Source organism: Eriocheir sinensis, chromosome 59 (assembly GCF_024679095.1).
Source record: "Eriocheir sinensis breed Jianghai 21 chromosome 59, ASM2467909v1, whole genome shotgun sequence".
NCBI classification, from domain to species: Eukaryota; Metazoa; Arthropoda; class Malacostraca; order Decapoda; family Varunidae; genus Eriocheir; species Eriocheir sinensis.
In genome coordinates this window covers 2,936,975-2,953,530 of record NC_066567.1, presented here as the reverse complement: position 1 = coordinate 2,953,530, position 16,556 = coordinate 2,936,975, and the positions used below count along the sequence as shown (strand labels likewise).

The following is a 16,556-nucleotide window of genomic DNA, read 5'->3' as shown; positions in this document are numbered from 1 at the left end:
GAGTGTGAGTGGATGTTTACAATATTATAACACCGCAATAATAATAGAGGTGTTGTCCTATTGTAAACATTCCCTGGTTTTAAGACAGCAAGAAGACACATGGCAGAACAGAACTCCAGGAAGAGGATTTCATGGCAAAATTTCTTGTTTTTTCAATTATATAAAAAGTATGTATGGAGATTACCTAGAAATGTATTAAGACCTAGTTCTGGCAAGCCTATCATGCTACTTCAAAAACCAGTTATTATCAATGGAAATGCCAACATACTGTACATGAAGAAAATATTTCCAAAGTAACATAGCCATGACATTTTTTGAACAGCATTATGACTATTTTTCACATTGAATGCACACACACACACACACACACACACGCACTGCCAGAAGGCCACTGTAATGCCACAAATTAATGTTAAGGTTACGGAAAACTTTACGTAGGTTAAGCGGGAAATATTATGTTAAGTGATACAGTCCCTCTTGTAATAGTGAGTGTAATCATAACTGTTAACATTAATTTGTGGGATTACAATGGCCTTCCTGCAATACACACACCACTTCCTGTATAGCACAATGAGGTAAATGCACACACACACACACACACACACACACACACACACACACACACACACACACACACACACACCTGCCAACTTTGGAACATGGGAGAAAAAGGGTTGACTTGATAATGTTGTTTAAATTTATGAGTGGTATGGATAAGGTAGATAGAGAGGACTTGCTGGAGAGAGAGCAAAGGAGAAGATTCAAAGGACACAAGAAGCTGAGAAAGGGAACATGCTTGAGAGACAAAAAGAACTACAGGTTTCCTCATAGAAGTGTGGATTTGTGGAACAGTTTGGAGGAAGAAGTGGTGGAGGCGAAGAGTGTCCACCAAATGAAAGAAAGATTAGATAAAAGTAGACAAAGAGACAGGACTATCCGAACCTAGCCAAGGCCCTGTATGCTACAAACAGGTAAATACAAAAAGGCAAATAGGTAAATACACACACACACACACACACACACACACACACACACATAGAGTGGGAGACAGGACTGACCAAGTTTGAACTCAGGCCCTGTATACTACAAATAGGTAAATACACACACACACACACACACACACACACACACACACACACACACACACACACTTCCTTACACTATTTAGTTCACACAGAGTATTGAAAGGAGGAAAACAAATTTATATATAGACTGGCATACACACACACACACACACACACTCACAGCAATGTTGGACTGGTTGAGCGTGGCGCCTTCCAGAGTAATCTTCTCGGCGGACGCGTGCAGCAAACACTCCGGCCACTTCTCACGCAGGAACATGACGCTGACGCTCATGATGTGCACGCCGAAGAACTGAAACGTGACGTGAGGGGCTGAAGCGGGTGTCTTTCATTCTTACTGTCTTTATTTTTTAGCGTGTGTGTGTATGTGTGTGTATAAGAATGCTAAACGAAGAAGAAAAGGAAGAAAAAGAAACAGAAGCGGAAGAAGAAAAAGAAAGAGATGAAGTAAAAGTAGAAGAAGAGGAAGAAAAAGAAGATGGCAGTCTCAATTCTTCCAGTGTTTCCTTGTATAGTAAATATGTCAGACTGGGGGCCATCTTTGCTGCTGCTCCTTGTATGTTCTCAACCTTGGTACTATCTTTTTACATATGGATCACAATACTGCCATAAATTCCATCCTCATCCATCACTATTCATGAGCCAGTTCTTGCCTCAATCCTTCCTGGGGCTGCAATTATCCAACGTGTACTTATGCTACAGGCCCTGACCTCTTTTCATGGATTTTTTTTTTTTTTTATTTCTACAGTAAAGGAAGCAGCTCAAAGGCACAAAAAAATAATAATGAGGAAAGAAAAGCCCATTAAGTCACCGCCCCTACAAAAAAGTTTAGAAGCATGGCCAAAAGAGAGGCATTCACCCTTCCCATCCTCCTTCTTACCTGCGCCAGGGTCACCATGGAGGGCGGTATCCTGACCCTGATGACGTCTGGCATGCTGGCGGGTTGAGCGGCAGTGGCGGTGGCGGCGGCTTGGGCAAAGGCTGCCTCGAGGTCACTTCTGCTGGGGCTCGCCTCACCCTGCCCACTGCTTCCTCCTCCACCGCGACTCCTCCTTTCGTACACCTGTGAGGGAAGGGATGGTGGGTGGTGAGGGTGGTGGGTAGACTTTTCCCTTTCCCCTCCTCCTCCTCTTTCTATTGCACCTCTTTCTCCTCTTCCTCTTAAGCCATTTTTAATATCATCACATCTTTATTCTCTTGGTTTTTTTATCTTGTTCTGTGTTGCATAAATTAGATATCTTACACATCCTTATTTTTGTTTCCTTGATGTGTAATGTCTTATTCACCGCCATGCTCATTGTTTCCCAGATATTATGCAACTAAGAGAAGAGCAAACTTCAATGAAAGAGAAATTTATCACACAAAAAATAATTGAAATAGGATAAAAAGTAGTGTGATGGACATGATTCAGACATATTCATTTCACAAAGTGTCCTTCCCATGGCTTCAGCCTTAATTAATAATGCACAAAAATATATCTACAGAAATGTTTTGAGACAGCTGCGTCAAGGCACATCAATGGTGCGTACAGCTTCTCAGTGTAATCTTATCTTTCCTTTCCTTCCACGCTCCCAGCAGCCGTCAGTTAATCTCCATGCTCGTCATCAACGTACTGCTGAGTTTTGGTTCTTCACTCTTTTCTCTCTTTTCAAACTTCAATTTAAACACTCATGAATTACATATACATACTGCCATAACACAGTAGGAACAACAGCCTGGCACCCTCCCTCACCCCTCCCACAGCCACCCACATCACAGTGTATCATGGAACTAGTGCTTGAAAGGACAGTTTGTGCAATATAATAACAGCATAATGACAGACCGTGAATGTCATGTGTTTGTCGTGTCCAGCAAGATGATGGTGATCGATGAGTGTGTTGTTAGTGCACCCGTCAACCTCATCAACCCATTGTCTAAACACGAAGGTCCTCCAGGATACCCCACAATACCCCAGACTTGATTGTCATTCTACTACTAAACATGTCTGTGCTGTTTATCTCTCAATCAACTCTACCAACTATGTAAAATCCTTTGACTATCTGAATTCCAAAGTGGAGCACATCTTGACTCACTCTCCCTTTGTTGAAATTTCCGTCTTAATTAAGAGATTTCAATGTTCCATACTAGAGAACCATTTATTATTATTATTATCATTATTATTATTATTAGTAGTATTAGTATTAGTAGAACTTATTATTATACACACACACACACACACACAGCTTACCTCCTTCTCAATCCTAACATCGTGTATCTTAATGGCAAAAATCTTCCTCTCCTCCTGGTTGAAGAGGCTGCTGGTGGCCCCGATGCGCTCAACTTTCTGTGAAGCAACACAAAGAGTCAGAGTGTTCCAGGCCTATACAACACCTAACTTTCTTACACACATTCCCCTTAAGACAAACTCACAGTACATCCAATATAAGTGACTGCCTCTATCTCTCAACTTTACAAAGCTATACATTCCCCTCAAGACAAACTCAGTACATCCAATATAAGTGACCGCCTCTATCTCTCAACCTTACAAAGCTATACATTCCCCTCAAGACAAACTCAGTACATCCAATATAAGTGACCGCCTCTATCTCTCAACCTTACAAAGCTATACATTCCCCTCAAGACAAACTCACAGTACATCCTATATAAGTGACCACCTCTATCTCTCAACCTTACAAAGCTATACATTCCCCTCAAGACAAGCTCACACGTCTCTACAAGTAACCCGAACCATAGAATAGGAGAGCTTGGCCAACTTCATCACAGGCACCATGTTGCTATCAAAAGAACTGTGCATTATTCAAAATGATGCTGATACAAAAGTGTTTTTTTTGTACTCTGGTTACTTCGTTGGGTTCCTGACCATACCTAGCGTATAAAAAACACTATTGTATCAGCAACAACTTGAATTTTGCAAGCCTCTTTTGGTAACAACATGGCACCTGTGATCAAGCTGGTCAAACTCTCCTATTTTATGGCTCTGAAAGTAACCATCTCTAGAATACTATCCATGTTCCCTCATCCCCCCAAGGCTATATATTCCCCTCAACCATCAAGCATACAAAGCTATACTATCCCCTCAAGACAAACTCATCTCTACAAAGTTTAACCCGGTAGCAGCAGGGATCACGTTTCTTAATGGTCCCTCCAAGCGAGAAAAATGAGAAAAAATCACCCCTCACACAAACCATTTCATAATATATATCAAAGCATTTGTGATCAGATTATGCATCATCTATTTTTGGGGGTTTATATCATGGCACAAATCTGGCCCGTCGCTGCTACACGGTAAAGCCACAAATTTGGCCCGTCGCTGCTACCGGGTTAACATGTTCCCTTATCCCTTCTAAGGATGACTTACAATACTCAGGCCAGACTTCTTGATGAGCACGTCCTCGAAGCTGAGCCGCAAGAGGGAAATCCAGCCAATCTTGATCTCGGTCTGGTACTTGGCCACGATGAGCCATGACAGGAGCCTCGGGAACCCCCTAGAGTGGCGTGGATGAGATGTAGGTTGATAATAGTCATGATGGGTGAAAAAACAATAATGAAAGTTGCCATTAATAGTAATACACAAAATTGGGAAGCAAGGCTCATGGGGACTTCAGTTCTGTCATTTATAACTCGTATTTATTCTTGGAGGACTATAAATTATTTGCAAGAGATGACTGAAGCTGAGGAGTCAGTATGCAGAGACCCACTTTCAAATTCTGTTGCCTTTTACACTTAGTTTTTAGTGTAGTTAAGTTTTCCAAACATATTTTTTGGATGGCAGCCCACAGTTTGGAAGCAAGTATGTGAAAACTGCAATTTCCAATAAAGAAGATATCAAATTTTGCCCAGAGAGATACCTGCATATCAGCATAAAGCCAGCCTGTTCCTGATCATATTTTACGAAAATCACTAACTTTCTTCTGTAGATAAATTTTGCCAGCTTTATAATCTCCTTTCCATCTCTTTTAGCTTTCCCTTTCATATTTTTGTACTTCTTTATCAGACGTCCCCAATACACAGTGACCCTGCCCAGCCTATAGAGTCTTTTTCCCAGGACACGTAAATCACAGTGCAAAGATATATATCTAAACAGACAATAAAAGAGTGAAACGAGTATATGAATTGTAACCTCATTTATATAGTGTCCTAACTCCTTATGAATGGTAATCTGGTTCAGTATTTGGTAGTTTTATGCCTAGGGCGTGTAAATAACAGCCCAAAGATGTGTATATAATAGATGATAACAAGTGAAAATATGTGAATTGTTCATCAGTGGTGTTTCCTGGGTGATGGGAGATACAGTTTTCTGGCATTACGTTTTTCTTATGTCAGGCCGCGTAAATGACAGCCCAAAGTCGTGTATTTCAGAAGGTAGCAACAAGAGAAAGAAAATATGCATTGTTTATCAGCGTTCGGGGGATAAGAGGGCGGGTGCGGGCGTTTCCCCCACCTGTCAGCGCTAATAACCCACCTGGTGATGACGTAGTAGAAGACGACGATCACGAGGAACACGGTCTGCAGGGAGTACATGGCGGCGGGCTCACGGCATGGTCAGGGCGGGGAAAGGGCGGCGACAGGCGGCGGGGAAAGGCGAGCACTGCTGGCCTCCGCCTCGCCTTGTTGTTGTGGTGGTGTTGACGCTCAGCCTTTGCAACGGCGCTCTGTTTACCTTCCCTGCCCTAAAACACACTGTATTTTAAGACACTTTCGCTTCTCACATCAGCTATTTCTAAAGGTCAAAGAGGGGGTCAGTCGGGTTCTCATGAGTGTTTCTTCAGGTTTATGGTACAGAAGAAGGGTCTGACTACTACCAGCAGGGCCATAAAACTACTCCTGGAAATGCTTAAAACACCTTGTTAAATATGTGTTTTTGGAAGACGAAATGTCTTAAAATACGACCCCTGAGATCTATGTCATACAGGCGATACTTATCAGTAGAACTCAAATAACCTATCACCAAGATGTGCCGAGAGAGGGGATTTGAAGGTCTCCAGAGTAGATCATAGTCACAATCCTCTCTGGTGATGCATTCCAGGGAGTGATGCCTGACTAAAGAATCTCGATCTTGCGTGCGTCCAACTCCGTCCTTATTACATAGGCAGTTTTAAATTGATGCCCCTTGGTTGTACCCAAAGGCGGAGACACAAACAGTTTGGATATAGCACATCACCATGAAAAATAAGCCAATCCTTTATCAAGTCGTGGCGGAAAAGTCTACCAAACACAGAGTATAAAATGAAATATTTCAGTCTTTGAAGATAATCTAGATGTTCCAAACCCACATTTTTTTTGTCCAACGCCTTTTTTTCTTTTTTTTCTTTTTTTGGTATTTCGTTGGGGATATACCCCAAGGGAGAAAGGCGGTGCATGCCGCACAACCACCCAGACGGCCGGTAGAGAGATACCCAATTCTTTCAAGAAGGCCCAACAACGGGTCGGAAAGAGCCCACCTTTCCACTCCCATGGCACCGGATAGGTCTCGAACCCATACGCTCCCAGCACCCCGCCAGAGCGCAAGGCGCGAACCCTACCACGGGAGCCCCATTGTTAAACGCCTTTGAATCGACTCTAGCAACCTTAGGTCCTTGACATACATACAGTTTTTCAAACCGATGACGAGTAATCCAGTAATGGACGCACGTGTGTTGTGATGTGAACAAGCGCACACGTTAAGAAGGATTTCATAGGAGTTTTGGGCCTTTCCAAAGTATTTATGACCCTGGTGATATTTTGTCCCTTCCTCTTTACCATGAACGTGAAAAAACACTCATGAAAACTCGATTAATCTCCTTTTCGGCCTTTGGAAATGTTGACATGAGAGGCGGAAGCGTTTGACAGTCGACCCTTGACACTTTCACAAATCTCCGGATCAAGTTCTTTGCACTCATGATCTCCGGCATAGTGTATCTTCTGCTATTTCCAATAATATTATTTATACTGAGAATTGTATCGTTAATCATCTCATACTGTCCCTCGTTCCAGTGTCTACTAGAAAAGTAATGTAGTTGGAAAGCTAAGTGTATGAATAAGCAGAAGAGAAGGTCAAGAGGAGGCGAAATAGGTTTAGAAGAAGAAAAAAGTAACACCCATTCTAGAGTATATCATTATGTAGCCCTCTAGATTGGGCATCTCTTTACCCACCGTCTGGGTTTTTACGCGGCATGCTCCGCCTTCCTCCCTTGGGGTATATCCCCAACGAAATACCGAAAAAAAAAAAAAAACGACTCCTTGCCTCGAACATTGTCCTATCTTGATCTTTTTTGTAGGCTGTTGTATCACTGAAATAAATATAAAGGGATATAATGGGCAAGGGAAAAAAAAAAACGAATGATAATCAGCATAATCCATCATTTTCTACTCTGCATGCCATGTTGTCTCAAGTCACTCACAGCAGTAATATCTGTTCAGACATCTCCCAGCACAGCCCTTAGCCAGTGTTTCCAGGTTTTCCAGTTTGTACTATTTCGGTCTTCATACATCTCACAATATTTACTATACATTTAAGTAAACCCAAATTTATTCAAGCCTGCACAATATTTCCCTGTTTACACTGTCCTACGCTTCCTCAGTATCCAAGGTACAGTTTACCTCCATCTCCTATCCAGCAAACATACTAAGTGGATGGCGGTTCTTTGCCCAAGTTCAAAATAGTGTGAATATCATGAACCCAATATTATATTATCAATTAATGAAGATGTTTCTCCTCTTTGACTAGTGGCTGTCAGTCCGACCCTCGAAGCGTCTAACACCAGTACCGGAGTTTCCTTATTTATCTATATTCATTGATCCTTATTTTTTAATTGATATCAAGTTAGTCCCTTCATCATATTCCTATTTGGCAAGATGTAGTTTTTACTAATATAAGCATAAACCTTGATTTTCCACATAACTTACTTGTGGTGAAATAATACATTCGGTTTCTCTTACTTCCTTTATTGAATACAAAAAGATACCAGTACAAATATAACTTTGGTGCCCTTACATTTTTCAAGATTCGGGCAGAACCTCTTAACGTTACAACACACTCCACATGACGAGCTACCCGTGGGTGATGCGATGAGTGGTGTGGATCCCTGTGTACACGGGGCGAGGATGCTATGACGGACTCACTGATCACAACTCTGTACGCGACGCTTTCCACTGGCCGACACAGCTTGCTATGTACAAGTTTATGTATTCCACACGGAACGGGAATATCACAGACAGAGTGTGTGTGTGTGTGTATGTGTGTGTGTGTGTGTGTGTGTGTGTGTGTGTGTGTGTGAAACAGAAACCATATTTAACTTTTACAAAATCCTTATAAAGACTCCTTGACAACGACCATCCTTTAAATGTTAATGTATAAAAGAAGATACATGAAATGATCTCTCTCTCTCTCTCTCTCTCTCTCTCTCACACACACACACACACACACACACACACACACACACACACACACAGTTTCAAGGGCAGCAACTGCGTGTCAACCCGCCTTAACCCCGAAATAAATAAATTACTAAGTAAATACCCAAATAAATTAATAAATAAATACAATGTCTAACCCAAGAAACGTTAATGAGTGGAATGTTCATGACACAAATATTATAAACGCTCGGAGGCAACAAAAAACTCGATGAAAACTGAGACAAAAGAAGTCGACATTTTAAAGTGTGTGTGTGTGTGTGTGTGTGTGTGTGTGTGTGTGTGTGTGTGTGTGTGCACAGGTGTGACACAGGTGGCGGCGGGGGCGGCTGCAGGTGGCTGGCGCTGATGTTACTATTACGTTACTGAAAAAAGATCATACATGCGCTCTCTCTCTCTCTCTCTCTCTCTCTCTCTCTCTCTCTCTCTCTCTCTCGGCCGGGTTGGCAGGAAGGGCCGGCTGTTTGGCAGACAGTATTACATAGGTACAAAGCAGGGGGGCCAGGGGGGGCGGGGATGGGGAAGGGGGGGCGCGTGTTATAGGTGCATGGGGGGCGAGAACATGGCTGAGCCGCCGTTCATGATGGGCATCATGACGCCCATCCTGCCGTGGTGGGGCATTCCGCCCCCCTGCCAGGGCCCCCCCATGCCCCGTGGTCCGCCCCCCATCATGCCGCGGGGCCCCATGTAGCCTGCGTCGTGAGGGGGGCCGCCCAGGGGGCCCCCCATGGGAGGGTTGGAGTACTGTCCCTCGTAGGTGGGCATGTCGTAGCCGTGCCTCATGCCCATCATGCCGCCGCCGCCGCCCTCCAGAAAGGGGGGCCGCGGCCCCTCGACGTACCGCTGGGGCCCGCCAGCCATGTAGCCCGGGGGCGGCTGGTGATGCGGGCCGCCGAGGTAGGGCGGCCGCGCGCCCTCCATGAAGGGCCCGCCGCGCTCCCCCAGCAGGGCTTCCTGGGAGTCGCTGTACGCCTGGGTGAGGCGGGGGTCCAGGCCGCCGCCGCCGGGGGCCTCGCCGGCGTCGAGCAGGCCGCGGCGGGGTTCGGGCATGGCAATGCGGGGATCCAGTCTGGTGCTGGTGGGGATGGGTGCGCGGGGGTCGGCGCGGGGGTCGGCGCGGCGCGGCGCCTCTCGGGGATCGGCGGACGCGGGGGCGGGGGGCAGGGGGTTGCGGGGCAGCAGGTGGCGCGTGTCCCGCATGTCCACGTCGCCGGTGGTGTGGAAGCCGCGGTTGAGCAAGTGCCGCAGGTCCACGTCTGAGTGACACATCTGGGCGGGGTCTGAGGGCGTGGAGCGGGCGGAGGAGGGGGGCGAGGGGGCCGACGCCTCGCTCTGGGGGGGCGAGGCGCGGGCTGAAAAAGTGGAAGAGGTCGAGGAAGGGCGAGAGGGCGGCGCGCTGGCCTCCTCGTCGTTGAGGCTGCTGATGAAGTCCGTGTGAATGTGCGGCGCCAACAGGCTGGTCAGCTGCTCCCTGATGCCGGTCACGTCCCCGGAGGGGCGGCCAAGCTTCCTCAGCAGGTCCTCGGGGGGGCTGTCCGGCACGCTGTCCAGACACGACAGCACGAGGCGCACCACGCTGGGGTGGTCCAGACGCTGGTACAGCGCCCGCTCCTTCTCCGAGCACGTCTCCAGGAAGGACGCCGAGGCCTGCTTCTTGCTGGCGATGAGGCTCTTCAGGAACTCAAAGTTGGACACCGACTCCTTTCTCTTGACGGGAGGCGGCGAACTTGTCGGGGGAGGTGCTGCGGCGGCGGCGGCGGGAGCCTCGGCGCGGAGTGGGGGGCTGCCTGAGGTGGGCGGCGAGGCGGGGCGTGAGCTAGGCTTGGCTGCGTCGTGTCCCGGGGCGGCCGCGCGCGGGTCCTGGGGCGTGCTGAGGCGTGGGTCGGCTCGCGGGACCGTGCGAGGGTCCCTGGGGTCCCTGGTATGGCTGTTCATGCGGGGGTCGCGGGGATCGCGGGGGTCGCGGGATGGGCGTCCCTCCCGTGGGTCGCGCGGGGCGACGGGGGCCGCGTCGTTGGCGTCGCTGCGGGGCCGCTTGTTGGGCGGGGTGTTACGCCCCGTGATGGAGTCCTCGCTCTGGGGCTGGGCCGGCCGCTTCCTGGCCTCAGCGGGCGGCGCCCACTGGGCCAGCATGCGGCGCGGCACGCCCACGGTCACCATCATTTCGATGAGTTGACTGCGCAGCGCAGCGGTGTCTGCCCGCCGCAGCAACCTGAACAGGTTTCGCTGCAGGATCTTGTGTAGGGAACGAACGTTGTGGTCGAAGAGTGTGGGCGGCGGCGAGGCGATCTGTCGCTCGATGAGGCAGGTGACGGAGGCCCAGAGGTCGTGTTTGTAGCAGGCCACCGTGATGAGGGCCCGCACGGCCACCAAGTAGGCCGAGCCGCCCACGTAGGGGGTGGAGATGAGCTCCGTCAGTGCCGCCACGCCTTTGGCCACCATCTTGGGCGCGTGAGCCGCCACCTCGGGGAAGCGGCTCACGTCACACAGTAGGTGCGCCACCAGCGCTGCCTCCAGGAATCGCACGAGATGCACGGTGATGCCCTCGTTCTCGTTGGTGGCCAGCATCCCCAGCACGTGCTCGGCCACGCCCCTCACGGCCGGCCACGCCGCCTTGAAGGTGGCCTCGTCCAGGTCCCCGGCGGCCAGCAGCTGCAGGGCGTGGCGGTACACATTAGCGAACACCCGCAGCGTGCGCTTCACCACCGCCACGTCGCTGTCCTCCAGCAGGTCACGCAACCCAGACACCAGGTCCGGCGACCCCAGCATGGCCGCGTACTCCATCACGCACGCTGCAAAGACAAGACAGATACACGTTAGTCAGGAGGCACACATATACATGTCTGCAAATATTCCATTACATGAATCGTGTTTAGTTTAGGTCAGACATCAGAACCAGACTCGTCACAGTGAGTTAGCAACAAGTGGACATGACTCTGTTGACCGGAGGAAAATTATCATTCTTATCACTAACAGACAGGTGGGGCGGGAGGGCGCCAGGCCTGGCAGGGCACGGCATTGCTGCATGGCGGGCACGGAACGAACCCCTTACCCCCGATAAGCACCCCAACACGACTTTATACCTAGACTTTATTACACGACCCCATCCTCCCCTTCTCTCTCTGCATCAAGCCAGTGGGTCGATGGTCTGTCATTGAATAGTGGCATTGTTAGGCTCCGGAAATGTAAACACACTAGGGAGGCCGCCACACCGATCACCACGCCGCCGTCAGCCAGGGGAGGCAAACAGCGGCACACAACGGTACATTACATAGCGATACACGACGACACGAAGCACCGACGAGGAATACACAATGGATCCCTCGTTATATAATGATAGTGACGATATGATTATTTAGGGACGAGAAACAAATACGAACATATAAATGGAGAAAATAATTACACGTGGAATAAAAAAAAAGTTGATATTACGATTTTGTGCAGGGAAGAAGATGAAGAAAGAGAAACAACAGAAGCAACAAACAAAAATATAAATAAAGGTACAAAATTGATCCTTTCCTCCAATAATCACTAAACTAAGAGAGAGAGAGAGAGAGAGAGAGAGAGAGAGAGAGAGAGAGAGAGAGAGAGAGAGAGAGAGAGAGAGAGAGAGAGAGCAAACAACACCATACCAGTGATCACTCCCGCCACAAGATTACCATTAAGTAGCTGTGTTATCTATCACGAAATATGGTCTCTTGTGATTACTGTTAACTTCACAGAGAACACGAAGAAAAAAAAATAGATATGAGAACTAAAACCAAACATCACCACTATGCTAACAACCTCTACTACTACTACTACTACTACTACTACTACTACTACTACCACTACTACCAAGACAAAAGTAGTTGTAACATTGCAGAAAACACGATGAAAACTAAACAAAACAAGACAAGAAGAAAACAAAACACCATCATAACTACTACTACTATTACAACTACTACTACTACTACTACTGCTACCACTACTACTACTACTACTACCACCAAGACAAAAGTAGTAGTAACATTGCAGAAAACACGATGAAAACTAAACAAAACAAGACAAGAAGAAAACAAAACACCATCATAACTACTACTATTACAACTACTACTACTACTACTACTACTACTACTACCACCACTACTGCAAGAGCTCAAGACGACGACCAAGCTCCTCCCCCCCCTCCCCTCCCCCCCCATTAAGACAGTAACAGGCACACAAAACTAACCATAGCCCTTCAATTGACCCTTCATCGATTCCCTTCTCCTCCCATTTCCCCGACGACAGCACTCAAGACCCTAACGACCGCCTGTCCATCAACACATTATCTAGGACGAGGAGGAGGAGGAGGAAGATGGAGATAGTGAAGAAGAATGAGAAAAAAAGAAAGAAAGAAGGAAAAGAAGTTAGAGGAGGAGGAAAACGAAGATAAGATGAAGATGAAAACAGTGGAGTAGAAAAATGAAAAAAAAAATAAAAGATAAGAGAAAAAAGATAGTTTAGAGGAGGAGGAGGAGGGAAATAAAGATGGAAACAGAGGTAGAAGACTAAAAAAAAAATATATAAAAGAAATAAAGAAGTTAAAGAAAGAGGAGGAGGAAGATGGGAAACATAGAAGAAAAAAAAAAAGTCGAGAAGGTTGAATAGGAATAAAAATGATGAGGAAAAAGGTTGATTACACCACCACCACCACAAACAACAACAACCCTCCTCTCCCCTCCCCTCTCTAAGCCTCACTCACTCGACACGTTTATTAGCTATACTCACTCCCTCCCCTCCCCTTCCCTTTCTTCCTTTCACACTCCCCTCTCTCATTACCCTTTCATCCTCCTCCTCCTCCTCCTCCTCCTCCTCCTCCTCCTCCCCTCCCCTCCTTCTCCGTCTCACCTGGTCGAAAAATAATTAACCTGTGTGCAGAGTCAACAGGTGTGCGGCCGCTTTTCAATCACCTGTCCTTGTGTGCATTAGTTAGCGTGTGTGTGTGTGTGTGTGTGTGTGTGTGTGTGTGTGTGTGTGTGTGTGTGTGTGTGTGTGTGTGTGTGTGTTTTCCTCTTCCATCTTTTAACTTTTCTTTCTTTCATTTTTATTTCTCATTCTTCTATTCCACTGTTTTCATCTTCCTCCTCCTCCTCTAACTTTTCTTTTTCATTTTCATTTCTCATTCTTCTACTGCAGTTTTCATCTTCATACTCCTCTAACTTTTCTTTTTTCTCATTTTTCTTCACTGTTTTCATCGTCCTCCTCCTTCTCTGACCTTTTTTTTTCTTTCTTCTACTCCACTATTGATTTCCCCTCGCGCGCTGCATACAACACCTAATCATCCTCTACTCCATAATTACATCCTCGCTTATAGTCTTGTTTACTTTGCTGGACGACTCGTAACTCTCATATTTTCTCTCTTTCTTATTATGTCGCCCAAACCCACATCTTTTTCATCCCTTTCCTTTTCCTTCTCCTTTTGTTTCCCTTTAATTTTCTTCTCTTCCTTTCATCTCCATTTCATTTCCTCCATTTTCCTCTCTTTCTCTTCTCTAGTTCTTCCTCTCCCTCTTCTCTCATTCTTCCTCTCTCATTATTTCTCTACCTCTCCCCTCGTTTTCCTCTCCCTCTCATCTCGTTCTTTCTCTCCCTTCCTCCCATTCTTCCTCTCCCTTTTCTCTCCCTCTGTATCCCCTCATCTCCACTTTTTTTTTTCATTCCACACTATCGATCTCTACCTGTTGAAGTAATTGGTACAGGTAAATGTTCCTAATTATCATACCTCTGCGCCACCTCACCTAATCCCCTCACTTTCCCTTTCCTTCCTTTCTCTACCATATCGATCTCTACCTGTTGAAGTATATTGGTAAAGGTATGTTGTTCTTAATTATTACCCACCCACCCCCTCTCTCTCTCCCTCTCCCCTCACTTTCCCTTTTCTTCTTTTCTACCTCTTATTAAGTCTCTCTCATCTCCATTTCTCCTGTTCTTCCTTTTCGCTCTTTATTTATTCCTTTTTATCCTATTCTCTCTTTCTCATTGATCCCTAAACCAACATCTTTCTCATCCTTTTCTTCTTTTTTCGCTCTATTTATTTTATTTTTCATCATATTTTCTCTTTCTCACTATGTTCCTCAAACCCACATTTTTATCATCCTTTTCCTTCTCCTCCTTTTCTTTCCCTTTCATTTCCTTCCCTTCCCTCTATCTCCATTTCCTTCCCTTCCTTTTTCTTTCCATTCTCATTCCCTTGTCTCCTTCCTTTCATTTCCCCTCCTTGTACTTTCTTTCCCTTTTTTTTATATCTTTCCTTCCCCTCTAATTTCCTTCCCTTCTCTTTTTTTTTACACTAGTTTTCTTTATTTCCTTTCCCTTCCCTATACTTTCTCTTCTATCCTTTCTTCCATCTATACCCTTTCTTTCCTTTCCTTCCTTTTTTCCAATCTTTTACATTTTCATACCCTTCCTTTCGCCTCCCTTATTACATTAACATTCTCTCCCTTTCTTATACAGTTATTTTCTTCCTTTCCTTCCTTCTACTTCCTTTCTCTTCCATTCGTCTCCCTCTCTTTACTTCCCTTCCTTTAACCCTCTGTCCCTTCTTTTCCCTTCCATTCTTATCTCCTGTCTTGCCTTTCTCTCCCCTCCTTTCTATCTCCTTCCGTCTACTTCCTTTCTCTTCCCTTCGTCTCCCTCTCTAATTCCCTTCCCTTAACCTTCTTTCACTTTCTCTCCCTTCCTTTCCTTCCGTCTACTTCCTTCAGTCACCCTCAATTTACTTCCCTTCCTTTGACCTTCTGTCCTTTTTTTCCCTTTCCATTCTCATCCTCCTTCTTGTACTTTCTCTCCCTTCCCTTCGTCTCCCTCTCCTTCACTTCCCTTAACTTTCTGTCCCTTCTTTTCCCTTACCATCCTCTAAAAAAAAATCTAACCCCAGGGCTGCCAACCTCTCCGATGACGCCTCCACAGTCCACACCCACAGCCACGTCACCCCCTTACTAGAGACACTCACGGACGCCTTAAAAAGATTGGACCAAATGTGCTTGTGTGAATAGGACTAAACATGCAGGTGTGCGGAAAGGTTAAGGGTGTTTGTGCATCGATAACGTTAATGCTTTGGAGTTTGTATTGGAGAAAGAATTTACTTGCTTTTGGGTGTGTGTGTGTGTGTGTGTAGATGTAGAAGGGGTATATTGTAATGGATGTAAAGATAGAGAAGGGGAGAAGGAAAGGAAATAAAGATAAGTAGGAAAAGAAAATGGTAAAGGATTGAATATTGATAAGTCACGAAAAACAGGGAAGAGAAGGAAAGGAAAGGAAGGGGAGGGAAGGGAATAAAAGGGAAGGGGAAGGGAAAGGAAGAAGGAAAGGGAAGAAAGAAAAAAATAGGAAAAGAAAAGGGTAAAGGATTGGATAGATAAAAAAGGGAAGAACGATGAATAGGGAAAAAAATGGTAAAGGATAAATAGATAGAGAGGGAAAGAAGGAAAGGAAGGAAAGATAAACAGGGAAGGAAAATGGTAAAGAATGGATAGAAAACAAGGAAAGAGGAAAGGGAAGAAACATACACAGGAAAAACGAAGATAGCAAACGATGGATGGAGAGGAGGAGAAGAAAAAAAGAAAAGTAAAGATAAAAAGGAGAAAAATAAACAAAGAAGGAAAAGGTTCATAACAAGATATACAAACTGAGTAACAGATACGCAAGATACATGATGATAAACAAGTGAAGGAAGGAAAGATACATAGAAAAATAATTAGAGAAGGAAGGAAACATAACATGACATACAAACTGACAACCGAATATGTAGTAATGATACGGTATAGATAGAAATAGAGAAGGAAATAAAGAAAGATGCAAAGGGAAAAAAAAAATCTGTTGCTGTAGAACGTATAAGTGATAATGGCAAAATATAGATACACGGAAGAAGAAAAGGGAAGAAAGAAAATGGAAAAAGAAAATGGTAAAGAATGGATGGATAAAAAGGGGAAGAAAGATAGATAGGGAAAGCGAAAATGGTAGGTTGGTAGGGAGAGGAGGAAAATAAAGGAAGATAGGAAGAAATAAAGAAACTATAGAACGAAAGGTAGATAATAACAGAAATAAGGTCCATAACTG

The 16,556-nt window shown here is 45.7% G+C and overlaps 2 protein-coding genes across 2 annotated transcripts in view; both read right to left on the bottom strand.

Annotated features, from left to right (window-relative positions):
- LOC126985370 (protein KIAA0100-like) overlaps positions 1-5,701 on the bottom strand; it is a 62,507-nt gene extending 56,806 nt beyond the window's left edge. Inside the window, exons 1-5 of the mRNA XM_050840147.1 lie at positions 5,545-5,701; positions 4,441-4,567; positions 3,310-3,405; positions 1,963-2,145; positions 1,246-1,374 (exon numbers count right to left, since the gene is read on the bottom strand). Coding sequence (XP_050696104.1) covers positions 1,246-1,374; positions 1,963-2,145; positions 3,310-3,405; positions 4,441-4,567; positions 5,545-5,603 — 594 coding nt within the window. The 5' untranslated portion in view covers positions 5,604-5,701. The remainder of the gene's footprint in view (positions 1-1,245; positions 1,375-1,962; positions 2,146-3,309; positions 3,406-4,440; positions 4,568-5,544) is intronic.
- A 2,289-nt stretch (positions 5,702-7,990) lies between these two features.
- LOC126985369 (uncharacterized) lies at positions 7,991-12,125 on the bottom strand. Its single transcript, XM_050840146.1, has 2 exons — positions 12,107-12,125; positions 7,991-11,266 (listed from the first exon to the last, which is right to left on the bottom strand). Exon 2 carries the CDS (start codon positions 11,256-11,258, stop codon positions 9,012-9,014), a length of 2,247 nt encoding a protein of 748 aa, XP_050696103.1. The 5' UTR covers positions 11,259-11,266; positions 12,107-12,125; the 3' UTR covers positions 7,991-9,011.
- Between the last annotated feature and the right edge of the window lie 4,431 nt (positions 12,126-16,556).

Excerpts from the sequence above, each read along its gene's own strand:
- LOC126985369 (XM_050840146.1), bottom strand. The coding sequence starts at position 11,258 with ATGGAGTACGCGGCCATGCTGGGGTCGCCGGACCTGGTGTCTGGGTTG.